Source organism: Pristiophorus japonicus, chromosome 6 (genome assembly GCF_044704955.1).
Source record: "Pristiophorus japonicus isolate sPriJap1 chromosome 6, sPriJap1.hap1, whole genome shotgun sequence".
Classification (NCBI taxonomy): Eukaryota; Metazoa; Chordata; class Chondrichthyes; family Pristiophoridae; genus Pristiophorus; species Pristiophorus japonicus.
Genome location: NC_091982.1, coordinates 152,349,502 through 152,372,619, shown reverse-complemented (window position 1 = coordinate 152,372,619; position 23,118 = coordinate 152,349,502). Strand labels below are relative to the sequence as shown.

Sequence of the window (23,118 nt, the reverse complement as noted above, 5' to 3'; positions counted from 1 at the left end):
CCCTAACAATGAGAATTACCCCAATAATGTTTTCTGTAAAGCAAAGGGGGGCAAAATTCTCTTTTTATAGCCCTGTTAGCACCTCCAGGGGGTGCTGATGGAGCGCAATGGCGTTTTCGCCTAGCGCCTGCAGGGAAATTGCCCTGGCGGTTTGGAGGGCGCTCTCCTGGCAGCGGCGCAATCCCATGGGCCAGCGCCCAATCGCCGATGGCATCATTGCCATGTGTGCCGAACCTTCGCCGCCTCGACCCCTTTGCGCCCCGTGGGGGAAATTGCCCTGTGGGCCACGAGGCTGGCATGGGCAGATATCAATGCCAGCTTCGCAGGGGTGCCCCTTAAAGGGGAGGCCTTTAGTGTCCCAGGTTGCTTTCTTTATTTATCGGCCAACTCTTGCCTGGGCCCAACAATGGCAATTCTCTCATTGACCGGGCCGCCATCGTGCAGCCCGGCGCTCCGCTTTGGGTGCCGGGCTGCTGGCCCAGTCGATTGCCTCCTTGGCCGCCAAAGCGCCTGCAGTGTGCGCAGCGGCCCTCCCCTTTAATTGAAGGGGAGGGACATTGTAGCGCGTTAGGGATACGTGGAGACTCTGCACAGCGCCGGCCTGCTTTGCAAGGTGCTGGACTCAGCTCCGCATTTCCACCCCAGGAGCGCCCCTCAAAGGATGCAGAGCACCGAAGGCAGCGGGCAGATTTTCGGCTCCTCCACGCTCTGGTTTTCGCCCCGGACCGGTGGCAATGGCGGCGATGAGGTGTTCTGGGTGGGCGGTCAGCCTTCAGCGTCCCGCAGCGATCCTCGGGTCCTGTTTAGTGGTGGCGCGGAGCAGCGCCGCCCGGAAGAGCTACGCCGGTGTACAACGCCCCTGGTTGCAACACCGGCGCGAGTTTTGACACTTGCGCGACACGTCCGATCTGAAGCGTGCCCCACAATGACCGCCTGGGAAATCAGGCTGTCCAACGACACCGACAGTGGAGAGGTAAGTAATGTATCCTAAGGTAATTGTGATTGTTTATTCTTTTAATTTTTTTTGCGATTTGTCTTGTGGTGATGTGGGCAATGTTTTAGGAATGTTGTTGTGGGGGATTTTTAGGGCGGGGGGGGGGTTTCTCCCCAGGCCTCCCTCGGAACGCTCCCGGCCCGGCTCTTTAGCTCTGGATTTTCCCATGCTAGCACCCAAGAGAGGTGTACAATGCCTCCTTTAGCACTGCGCCCCCTAACTCCGGGCCCAGCTACTCAGTGTTACTTACTGAGGCGTAAACTGTTCCCGGGCGCTAACGTTACTGTCCCAAAAACATCAAAGCCGGAAATCCAGCCGAGCGTGTAAGCTAAACTGTGAGCAACTCCTCGGGAACAAGAGAGCATATTTAGAGCACTACCCCCAGTATCATTGCTATAGTAGAGAATGTCAGGCCTTTACAATGAGCTGAAATGTTTGAAAGGTGTGATTAGATCAAGGTTTTATGTTGTTAGTCCATGTTGTCCAGTCTCTCACTGGCTGCACCGCAGCTAGAGCCCTGTTCATTTGGAGGAAGGGGGAAGGTCTGGAAACCTTTGCAATGCAAGACTTTGGTGCCTGGGGATTTATTTGCCTTAGCTGAAGTATAGCCACTGTTGTAATGCAGCAGCCAATTTGCGCGCAGCAAGATCCCACGAACAACAAGAGGAGACAAATGACCAGTTAACGTGCTTTTGCTGGTGTTGGTTGAGAGGTAAATGTTGGCCAAAACACGGGCGAAGAATTGCCCCTGCTCTTCTTCAAAATAGTACCGCGAGTTTTTTTTTACGTCCACCTGAGAGCAGGTGGGGCCTCGGTTTAACATCTCATCTGAAAGATGGCACCTCCGATAGTGCTGTGTTCCCTCAGCACTGCACTGGAGTGTCAGCCTAGATTTACATGCTCAAGTCCCTGGAGTGGGACTTGAACCTTCTGACTGGTGGACAGGAGAAGACCTACGAGTATGATATCCTTGTATAACAGCACGAGTCAATCCTCGGCTGATTTGCCGATAGACGTGGCTGGTGGGCGAGGTTTCCTGCTGGCTGCGAGTACTCAGAAAATTGTTGCCATTTAGCCTAATGGAGTGGCTAATTATGCTTCTTTGTAATCCTGTAGCCTGATTAACTCATTTCTAAAGTGTTGGGTCACAGCTAAGTAAATAAGTGATTATTTACAGCTCTCCATACACTGTAATCCTGTGATTCCCAATCCTCTGCAGTTAACTCCTCAGTGTCACGTGTTTTTTTGTCTTTCCTGTTATTTTTTTTCTCCTATGCTTTGCCCAAGATCCTGACTGTTGCTGGATACTCCGGGCTAATTAACGGCCAGGCCTATGGGACTCGTGCCCAGGGACTCCAGCCTAATGTGGGGGCCCCTCCAGGGGCAGCAAACCATGCCAAATAGGCGGCCTGACTATTACAACAGAAAACCCCCTTCCCCCCGCCCCTCCACCCCCGACCCCAATCCCATTGGAGGAAGAAGCCTCTTGTTAACGCTCGCAAGTCCCAGTGCATGAGAGCAGCAGCTCAGCCTTCTCCATTGAGGTATGTTTTAATGGATCGAGGGGGCGCGGGGGGCGGGGGGGGGGCGGTTGCGGGAGGCGTGGATATATTTAACTTGTGCTACATTGTATATTCCATTAAGTGATACTTACTGACAGGACACGTCCATGGCCCAGCAGCTCATGAGTCAGCATGTCCCGCACAGCAGGTCTGGCCTCTTCAGCATCCCCGATTTTAATTGCTCCTCTATTGATGGCTGTGCCTTCAGCTGTCTGAGCCTGAAGCTCTGGAATTCCCCCCTAAACCTCTCCGCCTCTCTACCTCTCTTTCTTCCTTTAAGACGCTCCTTAAAACCTACCTTTTTGACCAAGCTCTTGGTCATCTGCCCTAACATCTCCCTATATGGCTCGGCGTCAAATTTTATTTGATAAAACTCCTGTGAAGTGCCTTGCGAAGTTTTACTACATTAAAGGCGCTATATAAATACAAGTTGTTGTCGTACATACACTTCTAACCTTCAGCCCTGTTCCCAACCAGATGGATGTGTAGTCCCCCTCGTCAGAACTGGGAACTAAAGCAAACTCTTTAATGACCAGAGAAAAGGCAAGAGTCCGGAGGAAAGCGCTCAGGAAGGCTTGAGCTGAGAAAATGTTTAGAACCCCAATAATGTCTATTGCACTGATACTGTGTGCCGGCCCAATAATGTCTATTACACTGATAATGTGTGCTAGCCCAATAATGTCTATTACACTGATACTGTGTGCTGTCCCAATAATATCTATTACAGCAGTAATGTACATTACCGAAAGAGAACTGAGCCAACACCATGGATTAGCTCTATGCTAGTGGTTGATTAAAAACTCCAAATAGATTTGCAAATGCCATTGATCCCAAGGATTTGCAAAGCAGCTTTGAGGGAACATTGCCCAACGCCAGCAATTGAAGGCATCACGCACAAGCCTTGACATTTCTGCATCCTTCCTGCCAAGCTAGATATTGACAAGTAGAGGAACGAAGTAACTCAGCAATACTGCATACCCAGGGATTTACACCCATGAGCCATTTGGCATCTCATCTGCACAGGAAGACTGCCAGAGAAATGTCTATGAGTTTCCCGGTGGACTTGAAGGAATTGAGGTGGATAGGTGCTGATATTGTGATGTTTGGAGCTACACAAAATGTGCAGCACATGCATCTCGTGACTTCAGGGATGCTTGGAGAGAAACCTCGGGTTCAATCAGGATCAAACTTAAGTTGCAGTTCCCAAAGAATGGCACTTTGAGTTGATGCTAACGGTCTAGAACTTCTTTGAAGTATGAAGCCCCCAAAGACCAAAGCAGAGCTTGAGATGACCTTGGGTATGTGGGACCTTTCTATGATACTTGCTCCAAGATGAATGCTGGTGCTGGAACTGCTTGGTAAATTAATGGTAAATGATGTACGTTTCAGATGGGGCACCATCTTGAAAACCCACTGTAACCTGGAAAACCTTACAGGTCCGATGGACTAAATCCTTTCCAAACAGGAAAATTGGAGAAGGAAAGAAAAAGGAAGGAACATTGTTTTGTCTTCCCTCCCCATCCTCATATTCTCCCCGCCACTCCTGCAGGCACTGGCTCTTGTTGGGGACAGGTTACATAGGCACCAGATACCCTCTGGAACTTCACCTAAATGGGCATGTGCCATTTGTGTGTCAAGGCAGCAGTGTGTGGGAACTGACTATTCCACCATGTGGGGGTTGGGCACTGGCATCACAGATTACAGCCCAATCCAATCCTGCCCTTGCCTCATGCCCGTGCATGCACACTTTCGAGGAGGAGATATTTGATAGTGACCAGTACTGGAAATTAGGCTGATTTTCTTGCTGCCAGTGACACTGCGGCCTAATTCCAGCACTCTCAGCAGGATAAGCAATATGAGCAGGGGCCACAGATTGAACTGGGACTGTGCTAGACTGTGGGGCTCAGGACCATGATTGGACTGGGCCTGTGCTGGCCTGTGGGGCTCAGGACCATGATTGGACTGGGCCTGTGGGGCTCAGGACCATGATTGAAGATGGGGTAGGGCAACTTACAAAATAATTTGTGCTTGTTCAAAAACACGGGTTGGTTGAGCATGCATGAATGTGGATTTAACCTTCTCACACATGCTCGATATAATATTTTGCAATACATTCACAGAGCACAGCACACACAGCTTCCTACATGGCAGGCAGCTCTCTCGGAAGCCTCTGGAATCTGCCTGATTCTGTTTATTATTAATTATACGGTTGCAATACACAATACGTCCACATCCACAGTGTGGAGCTACAAACATTACAAGCTGACAGACATTACACTTCTCCCTCCTTAATGAAGAAGTTATTATAACAAACATCATACATAACTTTCATGTTCATACATAACACAGGACATAGACTTTTTTTTTTCCATATTTACAAATTTAACTTCACTACTTGTTTTCTGTTTCGAAGAGGATATCTTCGCTCTCGAACAGAACCTTCCAAACATGGTGTTGAATCTAAACTCATTCGAGGCTCATCCTGAGGAACGTTTTCCTCCACGGAATTTCCTTGATTTTCATTTGAACTCACTCTAACTTCAGTCTCTTTGTTTTCCTGACTTGGACTCAGATTTTCATTCTGATTCTCTCCTGGATTTGTTTCCAGTACATTGGATTTAGGATTTGCTACTGGTCTATCAAAACTATCTGATGAGTCAGAAATAATTGAATCATTCCCACCTTCAACTCCTTCCATGTCTGTAGGTAAAATATGATCAACACAAACAAACCTAACCTGTCCATTATCAAACATCTTTACCAAATATGTGCGAGGACCACATATCTTCACCACTCTTCCTGGTAACCACGTTAACAATTTATGGTAATGGTTCTTCTCTCTCATCTTCTGGTTTAATTTCACACTTCTCTCTTTTACTCTACCTCTATCATGATTCTCTTTCTATCTTAATTGTGCCTCTTCTACGGACTGTGCCAAATTTGGCTCTAACAACGAGAATCTGATTCGTGGCTGTCGTTTGAGAAACAACTCTGATGGTGTTCTACCAGTTGTTGTATGAGGAGTATTTCAATATGTAATCAAAAAAGTAGTCAATTTGTGATCCAATGACAACTGTCGTTTCTTTGGATTTGGATCCAACATTTGTTTTATGAGGGCACATTTTACAATTTGTACAGTGCGCTCTGCTGCACCATTTGAAGCAGGATGGTATGGTGGAACCTTGGTATGTTTCACACCATTTTTGCTCGTGAATTGTGCAAATTCTTCTGAACGAAATTGTGGTCCATTATCCAAAACAATTTCATCAGGGAGGCCAAATGAAGAAAATAATTTTTACAAAATGTCCAATGTTTTACGTTGTTATTTTCCACATTGGAAACACCTCAACCCACTTCGAATGGCTATCAATCACAATGAACAATTGTTGTCCTTCTAACTCAGCAAAATCAATATGTAGCCTTTGCTACACCTTGGGAGGTAATTTCCATGGCTGTAATGCTACTGGTGGTGGTTGCTTGCTTACCGATTGACATGTCATACACTGACTCACGATGTACTCTATATCTTTATCAAGACTTGGCCACCATAAATAACTGCGTGCAAAACTCTTGGTCAAGCACATTCCCAGGTGCTGGTCATGGAGGTCTCCTAATAATTTGGACCTGAATTTATTTGGTATAACCACTCTTGCACCCCACATGATACGATCGTTATTGACTGATAATCCATTCCTATGAATGAAGAATGGATGTGTATCTTTGTCTACTCTGTACCCTAAGTCCTCCACTGAGTTTTTAAATAATTCACACTTATGAGCAGACACTCGTACTCTGTGCTTCTCTAGCTGTTTGAGGACTTCATTCAATATGTTATTATGAATTTGCCTATTTGGTGCTGAAATTAGTATGTCATCCAAATAACAATCTACCCCTTCAATACCTTGCAAAATCTGGTTCATCACCCCTTGGAATACGGCAGGGGCAGAAGACACTCCAACCGGTAGCCTATTAAATTGTTATAGGCCTCAATGAGTATTTATAGTCAAACATGACTTGGACTCCTCATCTAGTTCAAGCTGTAAGTAGGCATTCGTAAGATGCAGTTTTGAGAAGATCTGACCATCTGTCAGTGTTGTGAACAAATCTTCTATATTCGGCAATGTATTGGGGACATTACCCTCGAGAACCTGGTTTACGGTTACTTTATAATCACCACACAATCTTACCTTATCATCGGACTTAGGTATAACAACAATGGGTGTAGCCCAATTACATCGATCTATCTTACAAATAATGTTCTCAATCTCTAGTCTTTTGAGTTCTTGCTCAACTTTCTCCTTGAGTGCACAGAACGTGGCTTGTGGTAAACCGATCTAGCATCCTTCTGTACCCTGACACTCGCCTTGAAGCCTTCGATCGGACTGCCCGATTCGCAGAACACCTTCAGATACTTCTTGATAACCTCATCCGTTGATGAAAATCTCGCTTCCATAGAGAAAATCTTACTCCAATCCAGCTTCAGTGAGCTCAACCAATTTCTTTCTAGTAAGGCAGACTTGTCCCCTTTCATTACTCTTAGAGGCAAGTTCTGAAATTGATCTTTATATTTCACCGGTATGGTGATACGACCTACCACAGGAATTTTCTCTCCCGAGTAGCCTCGCATCTCTATCTTGCATTTCTCCAGTTGGAAATCATGCCATTTGTTGAGGTACAGTGACTCCGGTACTACACTCACGGATGCACCCGTGTCAATTTCCATTGGTATCTTGAATCTCGCAACATCTGTGTGGATTTTGATGCTTTCCGAATCGCTGTCCGTTAACCTTGTGCTCCTGATGACGTGTAACTCTAACATCTCCTCATCCTGTTTTTATTTTTCCATGCTATGTAGTCTCTTGAGATTTCTACTCATAGCTTTGAACGCTGGACTCATAGCTTTGGAAGCTGGTTTACCCTTCAGTCGGCATGCCTTCGCAAGATGCCCAGTCTTCCTGCAGAAGAAACACTCTGCCTTCACGTATGGATAACTTTGAGCAATATGTTGTCCCAGGCACCTATAGCACGATTTTGGCACTCTGTTAGAATTTCCAGTTTCTGAGACTTAGGGCCCCCAGTCTTTTACTTTGAACCTGCAGTTGATTTACCTCGGTTGACTGATGACCGTAATCATTATTTAATTCTTGGGAATATTGTTCGACCATGCCCATCACTGTCTGACAAGCAATCGCAAAAGTCAAGTCATCCATCGTCAATAACTTCCTTCTGATCGCATTATTTTTCACCCCACAAACAAAATGATCCCATAATGCTCGGTTTTAAAAGTTTCCAAAATTACAGTGCATCGATAGCGTTTTTAATGCTGCGATGTAATCACTGATATTTTCATCAGCCTTTTGATTCCGAATCCCGAAATGATAGCTTTCATCAATTTCTAACGGTTTGGGGTTGTAGTGCTGCTCCAGCTTTGTTAAAATCTCTTTAAGTGTTCTGTCCTTTGGCTCGTCAGGCACAAGCAGATTTACAAGGGTTTCGTATAATGCCGGACCTGCCTCCGATAAGAAGATCGCTTTCTTACGTTCCAACACAGCCCGGTTCTGGACTGCATTGTCTGGAACTTCGATTATGTTATTTGCAGTGAAATAAATTTCTAGCCGATCCACATACGCTTTAAGACGTTCCCGGTCATGTCTATATTCCCCCAAATGTCCGATTACACCTGCCATTTTAATCTCTAGTTGTTCACACCGTGTGCTATATTTTACCTCGTATTTCAAAGACAGAAACTTCCAAAGTCTCTCTGTCGGCTGGCTGAATCCTTCCCCAACAAAATTTAAGCCTTAAATCATCCGAAAAATCCCATCTCGCCGCCAAATGTGATATATTCACAGAGCACAGCACACACAGCTTCCTACATGACAGGCAGCTCACTCGGAAGCCTCTGGAATCTGCCTGATTCTGTTTATTATTAACTATGCAGTTGCAGTGCACAATATGTTCACATCCACAGTGTGGAGCTACAAACATTACAAGCTTACAGACATTACACTTTTAAATACAGCATTAGACAACGAGAGGTTTAGGGCTGAATTCTCCTGTGCCTGCTCCCCACAAGGTTGAGCGCGACTTCTGCCACCCACCATGACCTTGGTTAGAGTTCCTGGGTCAGAGGATCATTATTCATTCATGCCAGGATTCCTGCCAGTGAGTGAGGGAGGGAAGGAGGGAGGGAGGGAGGGAAGGAGGGAGGGAAGGAATATATATAATTGCTGCAGCACAAGAATTGCTGAAGAAGATATAATAAAGGGGACATAGACTCCTGGAAGTCATCCATTGAAGGCCTTGACCAAACAAAAGGCCTTCAGCAGATCACAGTGAGGCCCCCTCCCTCATTTTGGGGTGATTTCCACTGCTGCACCGGGCCTACAAACATAGTTCGCCTTGTCGTCCAAGATGATGGCATGAACAGTGGGAGACTGAAAGGAAATGGGCAGGAAACCCAGGCATGCCTCCCCCTCGCTCCCCCTCAACCTCCCCCCCTCGCCTCCCCCCTGGCCCCCCCATTCGCCTCCCCGCCTTGCCTCCCCCCCTCGCCCCCCTTGCCTCGCCCCCCCTGGCATTTGCAGCAGCGGTTGGAAAAAGAATGACTAGTGACAATCACTGCAGTGGCGGGGGGATGGTGTGGGAAGGAGGGGGATTCAGGGCATGTAATGACTCAAGAGTCTGGTTACTGTAAACTCACTCAGGCGCAACCTGATCCATCTTTTTTCCAGCCCAAGAGTGCCAGCGTGACCAAGACACTCGACTTATATACAGGTGACCAAGCACACATGCCACATGCGTACAGCCCGATGACCTCCGACCTCTGGTGTCTGGTGACCCCAAGCATTAATACATAACAAGGCAGGGACAAGAGGCAGCAGTCGGCCTTGTTGTCCAGTTTTTCTTCCTTTTCCTCCAGGGGAAAATCCACTCCTTTCTGTGCACTTTACCATGGGCAAATTGACCACAGTAAGTATTGTGTGGCTCAAAACCAACCGGATGTGATTCTAATTCCACTGAAGCAGTCTCTTTTAGAGGATTTTTCCCCCTCTAATGTAAGCCGTGGCTCAGTGGGTAGCAACTTTGCCTCTGGGTCTGAAGATTGTGTGGGTTCAAATACCACTCCAGGGAGTTGAGCACAAAAATCTAGGTTGACACTCCAGTGCAGTGCTGAGGGAGCGCTGCACTGTTGGAGGTGCCGTCCTTCAGGTGAGACGTTAAACCGAGGCCCCATCTGCTCTCTCAGGTGGATGTAAAAGATCCCATGGCACTATTTCGAAGAAAAGCAGGGCATTTATCTCCAGTGTCCAGGCACATATTCATCCCTCTATCAACATCACTGCAAAACAGATTATCTGGTCATTATCACATTGATGTTTATAGGACCTTGCTGTGCGCAAGTTGGCTGCCGTGTTTGCTACATTACAGCAGTAACTACATTTCAAAAAAAGATACTTAATTGTCTGTAAAGAGCTTTGAGACGTCCTGAGCTTGTGAAAGGCGCTATATACATACAAGTCTTTTTTTCTTTCTAATTTCTACATCGCAATGCCTCATCACAAGGGTAAGACAGTAAGTGAATGCTCTGTGTTTTAGTCCCCACACACTGAGCGAGAGAATGGCTCCTTTTCGCTTCTTGCTGATGTTGTTCCCACTAAGCATGTGCATGACGTTTTATTTTTCTGTATGGATTCATTGTTTTCACTTATACTTTTTTCTCTTTTTGCAATGTGCTCCTTCTTCCCCTCCCTCTCTCCCTCCCTTGCTCTTCTCTCCCTCTCTCCCTCCCTCCCCCTCCCTCCCCCTTCTCTCCCACTTTCCCTCCCTCCCCCTTCTGTCCCTCACTCCCCCTCTCTCCCTCCCTTTCTTTCTCCCTCCCTCCCTCACTCCTTCCCTTCCTCACTCCCTCCCATCCCTCACTCACTCACTCACTCCATTCACTCACTCCACTCATTCACCCCTTCCCTCCCTTCCCTCCCTTCCCTCTCTTCCCTCCCTCACTCCCTCACTCCCTTCCTCCCTCCCTCCTTCCCTCCCTCATTCCCTCACTCCCTCCCTCCTTCCCTCACTCCTTCCATCACTCCCTCACTCCTTCCATCACTCCCTCACTCCCTCTTTCCCTCCCTCCCTTCCCACCCTCACTCCCTCCTTCCCTCCTTCCTTCCCTCATTCCCTCACTTGCTCCCTCATTCCCTCTCTCCTTCCCTCCTTCCCTCCCTCCTTCCCTCCCTCCCTCCTTTCCTCCTTCCCTCACTCCCTCACTCCTTCCCTCCTTCCCTCCTTCACTCCTTCCCTCCCGCCCTCACTTCTCACTCACTCACTCACTCACTCACTCATTCCTACCCTCCCTCACTCACTTCCTCCTTCCCTCACTCCCTCCACCTTGTGCCTCTGCTGGCTTCTCTGAATGATGCTTGCGGACTCCGGTTCTATCCAGCTCCCTGCCTCTGAAAGAAGTAAAGACTGATAGGCCTAGGACAATGAAAAAGAACACTAGGTAAGAGAATGCAAGTTAACCTGCTTCGTGGGTGACCGAGCTGCTAATTATGCTTCGGCTGAGGTAAAGGTTTTGTAAAAATAACTTCCCGGTGTCGCAAAGTGATTTTCTTTGACGGGGTGCGGTGAATTGTCGTGCTCATTAAGGTGAAGCATTTCAGTCACTGAGCATTAACCTCGAACACTCTCGAGTCAAGTACGACGTAAGCAGCTGTAGTGTCCACCTTACTCTACTCGGTCCAAACAATTCACTGCCTCAAAATAGCTCCCTCTTCCATTTCGATTTTTTAAATGAGACTGTCAATCTAGTGTCAAATTAAAATGTTTTGCCATCTACCAGCAACAACTAAGTTTCATCTAGCGACTGCCCAGACACGTGTTGTACAGCACCTTTACAGCCATCAGATAGACAAGATCCTCATTCCAACAGTCTGCACAGGATTTGAACCAGGAGTCATAGAATGATACAGCACAGAAGGAGGCCATTTGGCCCATCATGCCTGTGCTGGCTCTCTGGTAGAACTTTCCAATTAATCCAACTCCCCTGTTCTTTTCTCATAACCCTGTAATTCTTTTCCCTTCAAGAATTTATCCAGTTCCCTTTTTAACGTTACTATTGAATCTGCTTTCACCGCCCGTTCCAGATCGCTGTGTGAAGAAATCTGTTTCCTGATGTCGCCTCTGGTTCTTTTGCCAATCACCTTAAATCTGTGCCCTCTGGAAACAGTTTCTTCTTCTTTACTCTATCAAAACCATTCAGAATTTTGCACACCTCAAGTAAATCTCTCCTTAACCTGCTTTGCTCGGAGAACAATCCCAGCTTCTCCTGTCTCTTCCACAGACCACGTACAATTTAGCCGACCATTTCATCTCCTGGGCCACGTTTTGTATAAATACTCTCTGATCTCCCAAAGATAATTTTAAAAATCTCCAGAATATTCACCCATCGCCACACTTTCACTATTTGCACTGGCCTGCTTTCCTTCACCAATAACACTTCCATTCTGTGGCTAGAAAAACAACATTTAAACATATCTCTACAGTTGTCAATTCCATTCTCAACCAGATATCCAGCTGTTACGGTCTGGACTTTCTCCCACCACTGTTAACTTGTACTCATGGCAGGGAGGTAGTTTCCATAAGCAGGTGCGTCTCCTATGTACCAAAACCTATGTGTGTTGGGAGTATTTATTATTCCTTAATTACGGTATAATATATAAGTAATTGCATAGGATGCTTACAACATTGTCCTGTCTATTCTACAAGGCAATAATATTCACTTTATCAGACTGCTATGTTCAGGCTAAAACTAAGAATCAGTGGCACTTGATCCCACGACCTTCTGCCTTAGAGGTGGGACCACTACCTTTGAGCCAAGGCTGATGAAAACAGTGTAGTATCAGTCCACATGCCCGATACTAGACTCCCGAAACAAGAGCTCTACTCCAAGCTTCGTCATGGCAGGTGAACCCCAGGAGGGCAGAGAAAATGCTTCAACACCTCAAAGCCTTCTTGAAAAATGTAACATCCCCACCGACTCTTGGGAATTCCTGACCCAAGTCCACTCAAATTGGAGGAGGAGCATCCAGGAAGGCACCGAACACTTCGAGTCTCTCTGCCGGGAGCATGCGGAAGCCAAGCACAGAAAGCGGAAGGGGCGTACGACAAATCAAGCACCCCACCCACCCGTCCCTCCAACCACTACCTGCCCCACCCGTGACAGAGTCTGTATATCCCACGTTGGTCTCATTAGCCACCTAGTGTTAGTGTGGAAGCAAATCATTCTCGACTCCGAGGGACTGCCTAAGAAGAAGGAGATAAAGTGTCCTCTTTCTTACACAGTTCCAATAATTTGCAAGACTTTTGGATGAAACAATATTTTGTACTCTTCCTGATGCACTGTTGTATGAGAGCGGTGTAATTCCTATGTTAACGCCATGGAGCCCAGGTGATCCATTGAGAATTGGGCTGAACTAAAGACAAGAAAAAAATCTTCATTACTTATCCCAGTCCAAGCATGAACCCTCAATCAATGCAGATCAAGAGCACAATAGGGCCCCATGAGCAGATGCACCCACCCTATCTGCTCATCTGTTAATTCTTTGACTATGTGGAATATGATTACCTTGCAGGACAAATCCCCTGTACCTTTACAGATTTGGAAGTGGAGTGGACTCCATATTGAGTTTGCAATCGGAAAACAAATGTCTCTGGTACAGTGGGTTGTTGGTTTCTATGTGTTAGACCCTGAGGGCATAGTAAGATTTGCTCTGTGTTTGGTTTGGCAGGGACTTCATGAACTACATTCGACGGTTCAGGACCTTTTATGCTTCTTTGGCGGAGCAGATTTGCGAAGGTGACCTCCTACCTCAAGATAGCTCAACCTGCTGGAGCGGAGAAGATGTCGTTGAAAGGTAAGTGGGTGGCTGCAGTAATTTGCAAAACTTACATTGTGAATTCATAATGGTCACCGTTTGCACCGAGGGATGTGACGTGCGTGACTTTTGGACCACTCCTGCCTTTGTGTATGTTTTTGATGTGTTTTATTGTAACAACCATTGTGGCTGAATCTTCTATATATTCTGGATGGTTTTGCAGAGTTGAATCCTGCTCTTAAGTCCAAATTCAGAAGATGTTTGTAAAAGTGACTATGAAATAGGGTCAGAAAGTAATTGCAGTCATCCCCTGAAAAAGTGTCTATGATAGGGACATACAGATGTTGGCTACAAGTCTGAACTTTTGACACTTCTATCTTTGCACTGGGCAAGGTTTCCACAACCTTTTGACGCACTCCGTTTCACTCCATTTTCTTCCATTTGAAGCACTGTCCGAGATGCTCTCATCACTGGGATGTGCATTGTTCAGGTTAAGGATCTTATTATTAGTCTCCTGTGTTGAGGACTCGATGCAATGTGTGGGTTAGACGTGGATCAGTCTTTAGGGAACAATTGAGAGTCGTAGATAAGTTGCCACTGGAGCAGTTGGAATTAACCCACAATATCATTGGGATGGATTGAATAGTCCAGTAGCCAAGGCAAACACAGCCATTTCTATTTTGTTGGGAATTATATAAAGGTGATGTAATGTATTTGCTTCATGGGTTCTTTGCTTAAGAAATCATAGCAACACATTGCTATTAAGAACTAGTTGGTTTATTAGCAAAGGTTTAAGAATCACACTACACATTCATCCACCAGGCTCACAATCACCTGCCTCATCGTGGATCTCCCGAACCCAACTGGCTGGGGTTTTATTGAGTCTTGTGAACATCACCTGACTGGCTAAGCCACTCCCGATTCAATCACCTCTCGCGGAAGGCCGTGAGCGTACCGGTGAACACCGGTGAACGCGTGCGCAATCTCCAGGGACACCCTGGCTCGGATGTAACCATGGAAGAGAGGCGGGCAGTCGGGCTGAACGACACCCTCGGACGGCTGCTGCCTGGACCGGTTGATGGCCACCTTGGTCATGCCCAGGAGCAGTCCTATGAGGAGGCCTTCTGACCTGCCCGCTCCCCTCTGCGCTGGGTGCCCAAAGATCAGGAGTGTGGGACTGAAGTGCAACCAGAATATGAGGAGCAGCCCCTTCAAATAATGGAATAGGGGCTGCAACCTCATACAATCAACATGGACATGGAACACGGACTTCTCCAGAAATTGCAGGCGGCCTGGGAGTCCGTGAACTGACTTAAAAACATATTGCACGGGACTGCTCCGTGATCAACAGCTCTTCAAACCTTTGAGCAGACTCACAGATGCATACATTACAGGTGATATCAGAGACATTTAGGCAATAGTTTGAGTAACCTTGTGATAGGGTAAAAAATCTTTTCACCGTCTTTTATATCCAGCCCAGAATTTTGGAACACTCCACACTTGTGGGTGGAGGGAGATTCAGGTGGCCCACAGATCTTTACAGCCATTGTATCCACTTGGAGTGCCTGCAGCTTGCAGACTGTCTATAGTTCTATCATGGCTGTTGATAATTGAGGGGATCAAAAACTGCACGGCAATTTTATTTTGTGTTTGTGGGCGAATATTGTAAGGAAACTTGAAGGCAAATGATCCCCATTCAACCACAAACTGTTCCAGCAGATATTTAAAAGGAAATGACATACAAAGAGGCAAATCAGTGAGTTGTGAGCAGGGGTGGAGCACTGTCCTTTATATCGCGCCATTCTGCACTCTTCTCTTGCAGCAAATGAAGGCATTCTTTTGTGTCCCGACACCATGTGCTATTGCTATCTGTGTGGAAGAGACTGACACTGATTGGCTTCTATGAAACATAGGCTTTTAGGCATATTGATCTCGTATTGATCTCGTGGCTGCTTATGGTACATCGTTGCCACAAAATGGCTGCCATGTTTGCCTACAATCATTGGACTTCAGATGTAATTCATTATGGGCGGCACTTTGTTGTGATGAGGCCCAATATGAAAATGTTATTTTCTGTATCTGTATCTGTCATCATGTATCCTTTCTACCTCACTCATATCAAAAGTCCCCCAGTATAGGTGAGTTATTGAAGCAAATCGTGGATTCAGGAGACAGACAGATGCGTTCCTGAAGGGGAAGATATTAAGAGATATGGTGAAAAGGTGGGTCGGTGGGAAGTCAGGGAACGTCTGTTGGGCCTAATGACCTTTTCCTGTTCCTAAAAATTCATATGATCTACAGTCCATGGAATTTAAATTATTTTACAATATCAACTCCTCATTTTCCCCACTTTAGTTTGTCCAGTGCATATGACCTGTCCTAGCTGATAGGACAGGAAGGTGAGCCTCTCCCAGGTGTGTGTAAGTGCCACTGAAGCCAACCTCCAGCAGGTGTGCAGCAACAACTGGTGATGTCTCTCCCTCAGATTTTTAACTTGTTTCTGCAGCAAGCCACTCTCCTCAACTCTGATTCGGAGCTCTGAAAAATAAAAGGAAGGAATCTATTTCTCACCATGCCAGTACACTCCGACCTTCACATATCTTTGAGAATACCAGTCCATTATAGTCTCCCAGTGATTTTGCTAAAAATGTGATGTTTATGTGTTTGGATCTTTTATACTCTTCTCCACTTGAGAAATCTCATATGTTCTTTCAAGCACCCTTTAAACATGTCCATCATCCTGACAGTGCTGCAATTATTTGTGTAGTTTCAAATGCTTATAGGCTGTATAATCTCACATCACCATGATGGTTCTTGTGACTTTCTGTACACATTTTGTTGGCAATTCCACATGTTTTAAGTTTATCCCATAGGCAAAGTTTTAGTCGATACATGACTTTGCCCAGTGGATAACTGAAGTGCAGAGAACTTCTAGTTGAATGCGCTTTTACTTAATGTTATGAAGTGTTTGAGGGCTATGCAGGTAAAAACAGCCCTGTTTTGAAGGGGAAATAGAGGAAAGATGCTAGTGGGATACTCACTGGGTATAGATTGAATTATCAGACATGGAGTTCAGCATCCCTGATTTGTGAAATTTCCAGTTTGGTGCTCTTTAATGTTAACAGCTGAGAAATCAGGAGTGCCACGGATTGGGCATGCTGGCCTTGCATCTGATCCTCCAACCCATGCTTCCAGAAAGCAAGAGTTTGTTACTGTGAAAATTAACCCAGTGTTCTTTAAAGTCAGGGATTGACAGGTGATGGTGGTGTTGGGAGTAATATATTAGCATCGATAGAGGATTGGCTAACTAACAGAAAAAACCGAGAGCCAGGATAAATGGGTCTTTTTCAGGTTGGCAAACTGTAACTAGTGGGGTGCCACAGGAATCAGTGCTGGGGCCTCAACTATTTACAATCTATATTAATGACTTTGATGAAGGGACCGAGTGTAATATAGCCAAGTTTGCTGACGATACAAAGATAGTGGGAAAGCAAGTTGTGAGGAGGACACAAAGAATCTGAAAAGGGATATAGACAGGCTAAGTGAGTGGACAAAAATATGGCAGATGGAGTATAATGTGGGAAAATATGATATCCACTTTGATAGGAAGAACAGCAAAGCTACATATTATTTAAATGGAGAGACACGACAGAATGCTGCGATACAGAGGGACGTGGGTGTCCTCGTACATGAAACACAAAAAGTTAGTATGCAGGTACAGCAAATAATTAGGAAGGCAAATGGAATGTTGGTCTTTATTGCAAGGGGGATGGAGTATAAAAGCAGAGAAGTCCTGCTACAACTGTACAGGGTATTGCTGAGGCCACACCTAGAGTACTGCGTACAGTTTTGGTCTCCTTGTTTAAGGAAGGATTTACTTGCATTGGAGGCTGTTCAGAGAAGGTTCACTCAGTTGATTCCTAGGATGAAGAGGTTGTCTTATGAGGAAACGCTGAGCAGATTGGAACTATACTCATTGGACTTGAGAAGAATGAGAGGTGATCTTATTGAAGCACAAGATTATGAGAGGGCTTGACAGGGTAGATGCTAAGAGGATGTTTCCCCTTGTGGGGGAATCTAGAACTAGGGGACATAGTTTCAAAATAAGGGGTCATCCATTTAAGATGGAGATGAGGAGGAATTTATTTTCTCAGAGGGTAGTGAATTTTTGGAATTCTCTACTGTGGAGGTTGAGTCATTGAATATATTCAAGACTGAGTAGACAGATTCTTGAACAATAGGGGAGTCAAGGGTTATGGGGAATAGGCAAGCAAGTTGAGTTGAGACCAAGATCAGATCAGCCATGATCTTGTTGAATGGCAGAGCAGACTCGAGGGGCAGGATGGTCTAATTCTGCTCCTATTTCTTATGTGCTTATGGTATGGGTTGGATGTTTGCGATAGAACAATCATACATTGGCTCCTGGTGGAACCCGCTCGATGGAGCAAACGTCACTTCTGCACCAAATCTTTTGATTAGCTTGTACATATAGCACCTGGATAACAGCTGTGGCTCAGTGGTAGCACTCTCGCCTCTGAGTCAGAAAATTTTGGGTTCAAGTCCCACTCCAGAAACTCCAGTGCAGTACTGAGGAAGTGCTGCACTGTCAGAGGTGCCGCCTTTGAGGTAAGATGTTAAACTGAGACATCTGCCCTCTCAGGATGATGTAAAAGATCCCATGGCACTATTTCAAAGAAGAGCAGGGGAGTTATCCCCGGTGTCCTGGCCAATATTTATCCCTCAATCATCACTAAAAAACATTTTATCTGGTTATAAAATTTCTATTTGTGGTACCTTGCAGTGCACAAATTGGCTGCTGCAGTTCCTACAACGGAACAGTGACTATACTTCAAAAGTGCTTTATTGGCACTTTATTGGCAAAGTTCTTCAGGATATCCTGAGATCATGAAAGGCGCGATATAACTGCAATTCATTCTCTTTTCTTTTTTTCTTTTTTTCTTTCTCTTTTGGTCTTTTTCTTCTTTTTCTTTTTGTTTTTTTCCTTGAATGGGGAGAGCCAGAACGCGTTATAATGATGTCATGCAACGTGCATTTCTTTGTAAAGCAAAGGGTTCTGAAGCTTGAATGAAATGGTTGGCTACAGATTTGTGTTAATTAAAACAATAAGGAACATCAGTCACACTGAGCTGGTGCGACAGTCACAGAGATTGAGACTGGAATTGAGTAAGGCACTTGGGACAACATGGACTTGAATTCCCCTGCTTCCTTCGACCATAATCAGTGGGAATTCCAGCCCAGTTAAACGATTTCCCTGGTGTACAAAAGGGAACCCAAAAGAACTTTAATCCTTTTGGTGGGAAATTATTCTGTTGTCTTTTGCAGACAGCTGGAAAATATTATGTTATACCCACAATCGTTTTCTTTCGTTAATCAGTCACAGAATCAGGAAGCATAATGGACAAAGAAATTCCCCTTCAAATTCTTAGGGGCTGATTTTCAGCAAGGCCTCTGACCGCCCAAGTGCCGCCCAAAGTGCCGCCGATGGCCGCTGAGGTACCGGACGGTACTTTGGGTGGGATATTCAGGAAGAAGATCCCTCGAAGGTCAGCGGGCAGCAAATGGAAGACGTATGCTGCCAATCTGGGCGGCAGTGGGCGGGAGGTCGCATTCTCGGCGGCAGAGGCACTTGCCGCCCAAGTGCCGCCGAGGATGGAGTCAGGCCCATGGAGAGTCGAAGACCTAAAAAAAAAGCAACAGCAAAAAATGTAAAAAGTATCCGAAGAACTTCAGGGGATGCCATGCAGGTAAGTCGCTGTTGAAAAAAAGTATTAAAATGTTCACTTACCTTTTTTTCAGGTTCTTCATACTCACCGTCAGGGACAGACCAGCCTCCTATCAGCGGTTCACCCCCGTTCTGCTGCCGAGTCTCGTCAACTCCCACTCGCAGGAATCTGGGAGCTCGGGGGGCGGGAGTTCAGTTACGCCACTCAGCCATCCCCTGACGTCAGTGGGCAGTTCCCGGCGGTTCTCCCCTCCCGCCCGCTCCAGCCCACCTCCAAAGTGGCACTGGGCGGATCTTTAGGAGGAATATCGGCGGGAGTGGGCATCAGTCAGCGGCAGCGGGCGGTGAGGTGCTGAAAATTGGCCCCTTAGTCTGTCTCCCACAGATAGTAAATCAGGCAAAAAGGTGTCCCAGACATGTCAGTGGTTTGATGTCAAAGGGTGAATGCTTACTGCATTGGGTGTCACTGCCAAAGTAATGAGATGTGTGACACTCAGTCAAAGAGCAGTTCAGTTATCATTGGCCGAATTGAAGGCCATAGGGGCATGAGCTGGTGAGGACTGACTCGTGAAGGGCTCCTCTTCACCATTTCCCCATGGACAGTAATGGATAAACCAAAAGTCACTTTCATCTACTGACTCAGGAGGATTCATCCATGCTGCTTTGGATTGAAATGCTAATGACTTAGATATCAGAAAATTAAAGAGGAAGAGGAGGAAAGGTATGGGAGAGAAAGATGTGGATATGGAAATCTTTGTGTTGAAGATAACTAGTGTTGTGTATCTGTAAAGCATGCACTCCCATGTTCCGCCACCAGGGAGCTCATCCCCTGAAGTCCCAAGGGATCCCAGCATCCCTTGGGAGCACTGTATATAAACCAGCCCCTAAGGCCAGTTCCTCACTCTGGAGTGTCTTATTAAAGACTGAGGTCACTGTTACTTTAACCTCCCTGTGTGCAGCCTCATCTGTATTAGGAACACAATAACTAGATGCCATGATTATATAAAAGACTGCTTTAAGCTTACTGTAAATTGGGGGGTGATTAATATTGCAGACATCAAGAGCAGTGAATCTGGCCTTTGCTAAAGCATTTTAAAAGGAAGTCAGAAGATTTCTGATTCCGCAGGACATCTAGAGGGGATACAGCGTTACCACTGGCCAAATGAGATTCTACTAGCTTGCCTGCATGCTGTACGTAGATCTAAATAGGAGAAACTGGATGGAATGACTTGTCTTTCTTCATTCATTCCCACTTTATATTCCTTTGTTCTGTCAAGTTGCTCTTTTACTACCATCTATCGAATCCTAATGGTCCAAACCCCTCCCCATTCACTCCGATTGTATAAAATCCCAATGGATCAAACCCCTTCCCATTCACTCCCATCATATAGAATCCCAATGGTCCAAACCCCTCCCCATTCCCTCCGATTGTATAAAATCCCAATGGATCAAACCCCTTCCCATTCACTCCCATTGTATAAAATCCCAATGGATCAAACCCCTTCCCATTCACTCCCATTGTGTAAAATCCAAATGGATCAAACCCCTTCCCATTCACTCCCATCGTATAAAATCCCAATGGATCAAATCCCTTCCCATTCACTTCCATCGTATAGAATCCCAATGGTCCAAACCCCTCCCCATTCACTCCCATCGTATAGAATTCCAATGGTCCAAACCCCTTCCCATTCACTCCCATCGTATAGAATCCCAATGGTCCAAACCCCTTCCCATTCACTCCCATTGTATAAAATCCCAATGGTCCAAACCCCTTCCCATTCACTCCCATTATATAAAATACCAATGGATCAAACCCCTTCCCATTCACTCCCATTGTATAAAATCCCAATGGATCAAACCCCTTCCCATTCACTCCCATTGTATAAAATCCCAATGGTCCAACCCCCTTCCCATTCACTCTCATTGTATAAAATCCCAATGGTCCAACCCCCTTCCCATTCACTCCCATTGTATAGAATCCCAATGGTCCAGATCCCTTCCTATTCACTCCCATTAACACGGGGACAGAAGTAGGCCATTCAGCCCCTCAAGTCTGTGCTGCCATTCAACTAGATCAAGGCTGGATAATAATCCGAACCCCTTCCCATTCGTTCATATTGAAAAGAATTCCAATCTTTTCCCTATCCACTCCCATTGTACAGATTTGTAACAGATCAAACAATCCACAGCATCAGGTTCCAGTGGCCCAAACTGTTCCCAAACTGATTGAAGCTGAGCCTGTCTCCCAACTACCCTTTTGTTGCAGAAGTGCTCAATTTATCCATTACACTAACTGAATGGATGGATTAAGGAATGACAGACAGATTTTAATGTAAGGGGACAGAAGGGGCCAAATTGCAGCAGAGGTCTGGGGGTGGGGGGGGCGAAGTGTGTTGGAGGGGCGGGCCTGGGGGTCTGTGCCTTGGTGTGGGGAGTGTTCGGAGTGGGGTGGACGGGTTGACTGAGCAGATGGCAGTTGGTGGATGTGATGTGGTTGGCATCACGGGGGCGTGGCTCTGGGGTGGCCGGGGCTGGGGGCTCGACATTCGGGGTGTTCGGTATTTGGGAAGGATTCTGACAGGACGGAGTGGGTTGGGTGCGGGGGGAGTGTTCCCGGTGTTGGATAGGTCTGGAGCCAGGGGGTGGGGGGTGGGGGCACGGACTTGGGATGGGGGGTGGGCTGTTTGGGGCTGGGATGGGGAGAGACTTCGTCACTCGGGGAGTTGTTGGCCTGTGGGGTTCCCTGCCACGGAGAGTTGTTGATGCCAGTTCATTGGATGTGTTTGGGAGGGAGTTGGATGTGGTCCTTGCGGCTGGGGGAGGGGGTGTGGGGGGCTGGGGTGGGTGATCAGCCATGATCTTGTTCAATGGCGGTGCAGGCTCGAAGGGCCGAATGGCCTACTCCTGCACCTATTTTCTATGTTTCTATGTTTCTATGAACATTACGTGGGAGGCCCAATCCAAAAATGAGAAAGATTTACATGTATTTATTAGCCAATCACTGATAGTATCCACCTAATGTACCATCCACAGGGCAGGAAGTGGTCTTATGGTAGACAACTGCCGCTGAACAACTTCCTTCTGCACCGTAATTTCTATGAAGACAAATCCAGCGCAGTATCTCAAAGATGCAATGGTTTCACATTTGGGGCTGGATTTTCTGAATGGTCAGCAGGCGCGATCGGTGGTGGGTCGGGTGGAAATATGTTTTTTTCCCCCAGCGGATCAGGCTGTGAAACCACCGCCATACACCTTTCCCCGATGTCGGGTCTATCAGCGCTGAGCAGACATGACACGCAGCGGCGGGTTGACAGTGGGGGACCCAATTCAGGTCATTAATGGCTTGTTTAGAGCCACTTAAAAATGAATTCCAGCTCACCACCATTTGACAGTTCGCCCATGGGGTTCCCGCTGGTCATGGACCATGTCTGTCAGGCTGAGGCAGGAGTTCAATGGCCATTGATTAAGCTGTTGAATTGACAGCTTCAAATGTAAAGTAAAAGCTCCCACCTTACAGAGATATCTTCCCTCAGCCACAAGCTCTTCCTCACTGCATTTCCACAACAGATTTGCCATGCTGCAAGTCTTTATTTACATTAGTCTCCATCCAGTCAGAACGGCAACTCATGGCCATCCATTTTGCGCCTGAATATCGGGTGGCCAGCAGTTGAAAATTGAGGGAGCACCTTGACCAGCCCATTGAGGCCCAAGACCCACCTGATGCAATATACAGGGCGGCCTATCAATGGGCGACCAGCCGCTTTGCCCGAAACAGGCGCAAGGCTGCTTAAATATGCCAATCGGGAGTCCTACACTGGCTGTAGGGCCCCGACGCCCAACATTCTGGTGCAAATGGCAGAGTGTGCACTGTGTGTTGAGATCACACAAAGGGTCCAGAAAATTTTGCGTTTCTATTCTTATGGGTCCAGAAAGATACCTCCGGCC

The 23,118-nt window shown here is 46.5% G+C and overlaps 1 protein-coding gene across 2 annotated transcripts in view; it reads left to right on the top strand.

The window, feature by feature from the left end:
• gpc5b (glypican 5b) overlaps positions 1 to 23,118 on the top strand; it is an 829,244-nt gene that overhangs the window by 334,733 nt on the left and 471,393 nt on the right. For both annotated transcript variants that reach the window (XM_070883293.1, XM_070883292.1), the window contains exons 5-6: positions 10,997 to 11,056; positions 13,344 to 13,469. In XM_070883293.1, the coding sequence (XP_070739394.1) occupies positions 10,997 to 11,056; positions 13,344 to 13,469 (186 nt within the window). The remainder of the gene's footprint in view (positions 1 to 10,996; positions 11,057 to 13,343; positions 13,470 to 23,118) is intronic.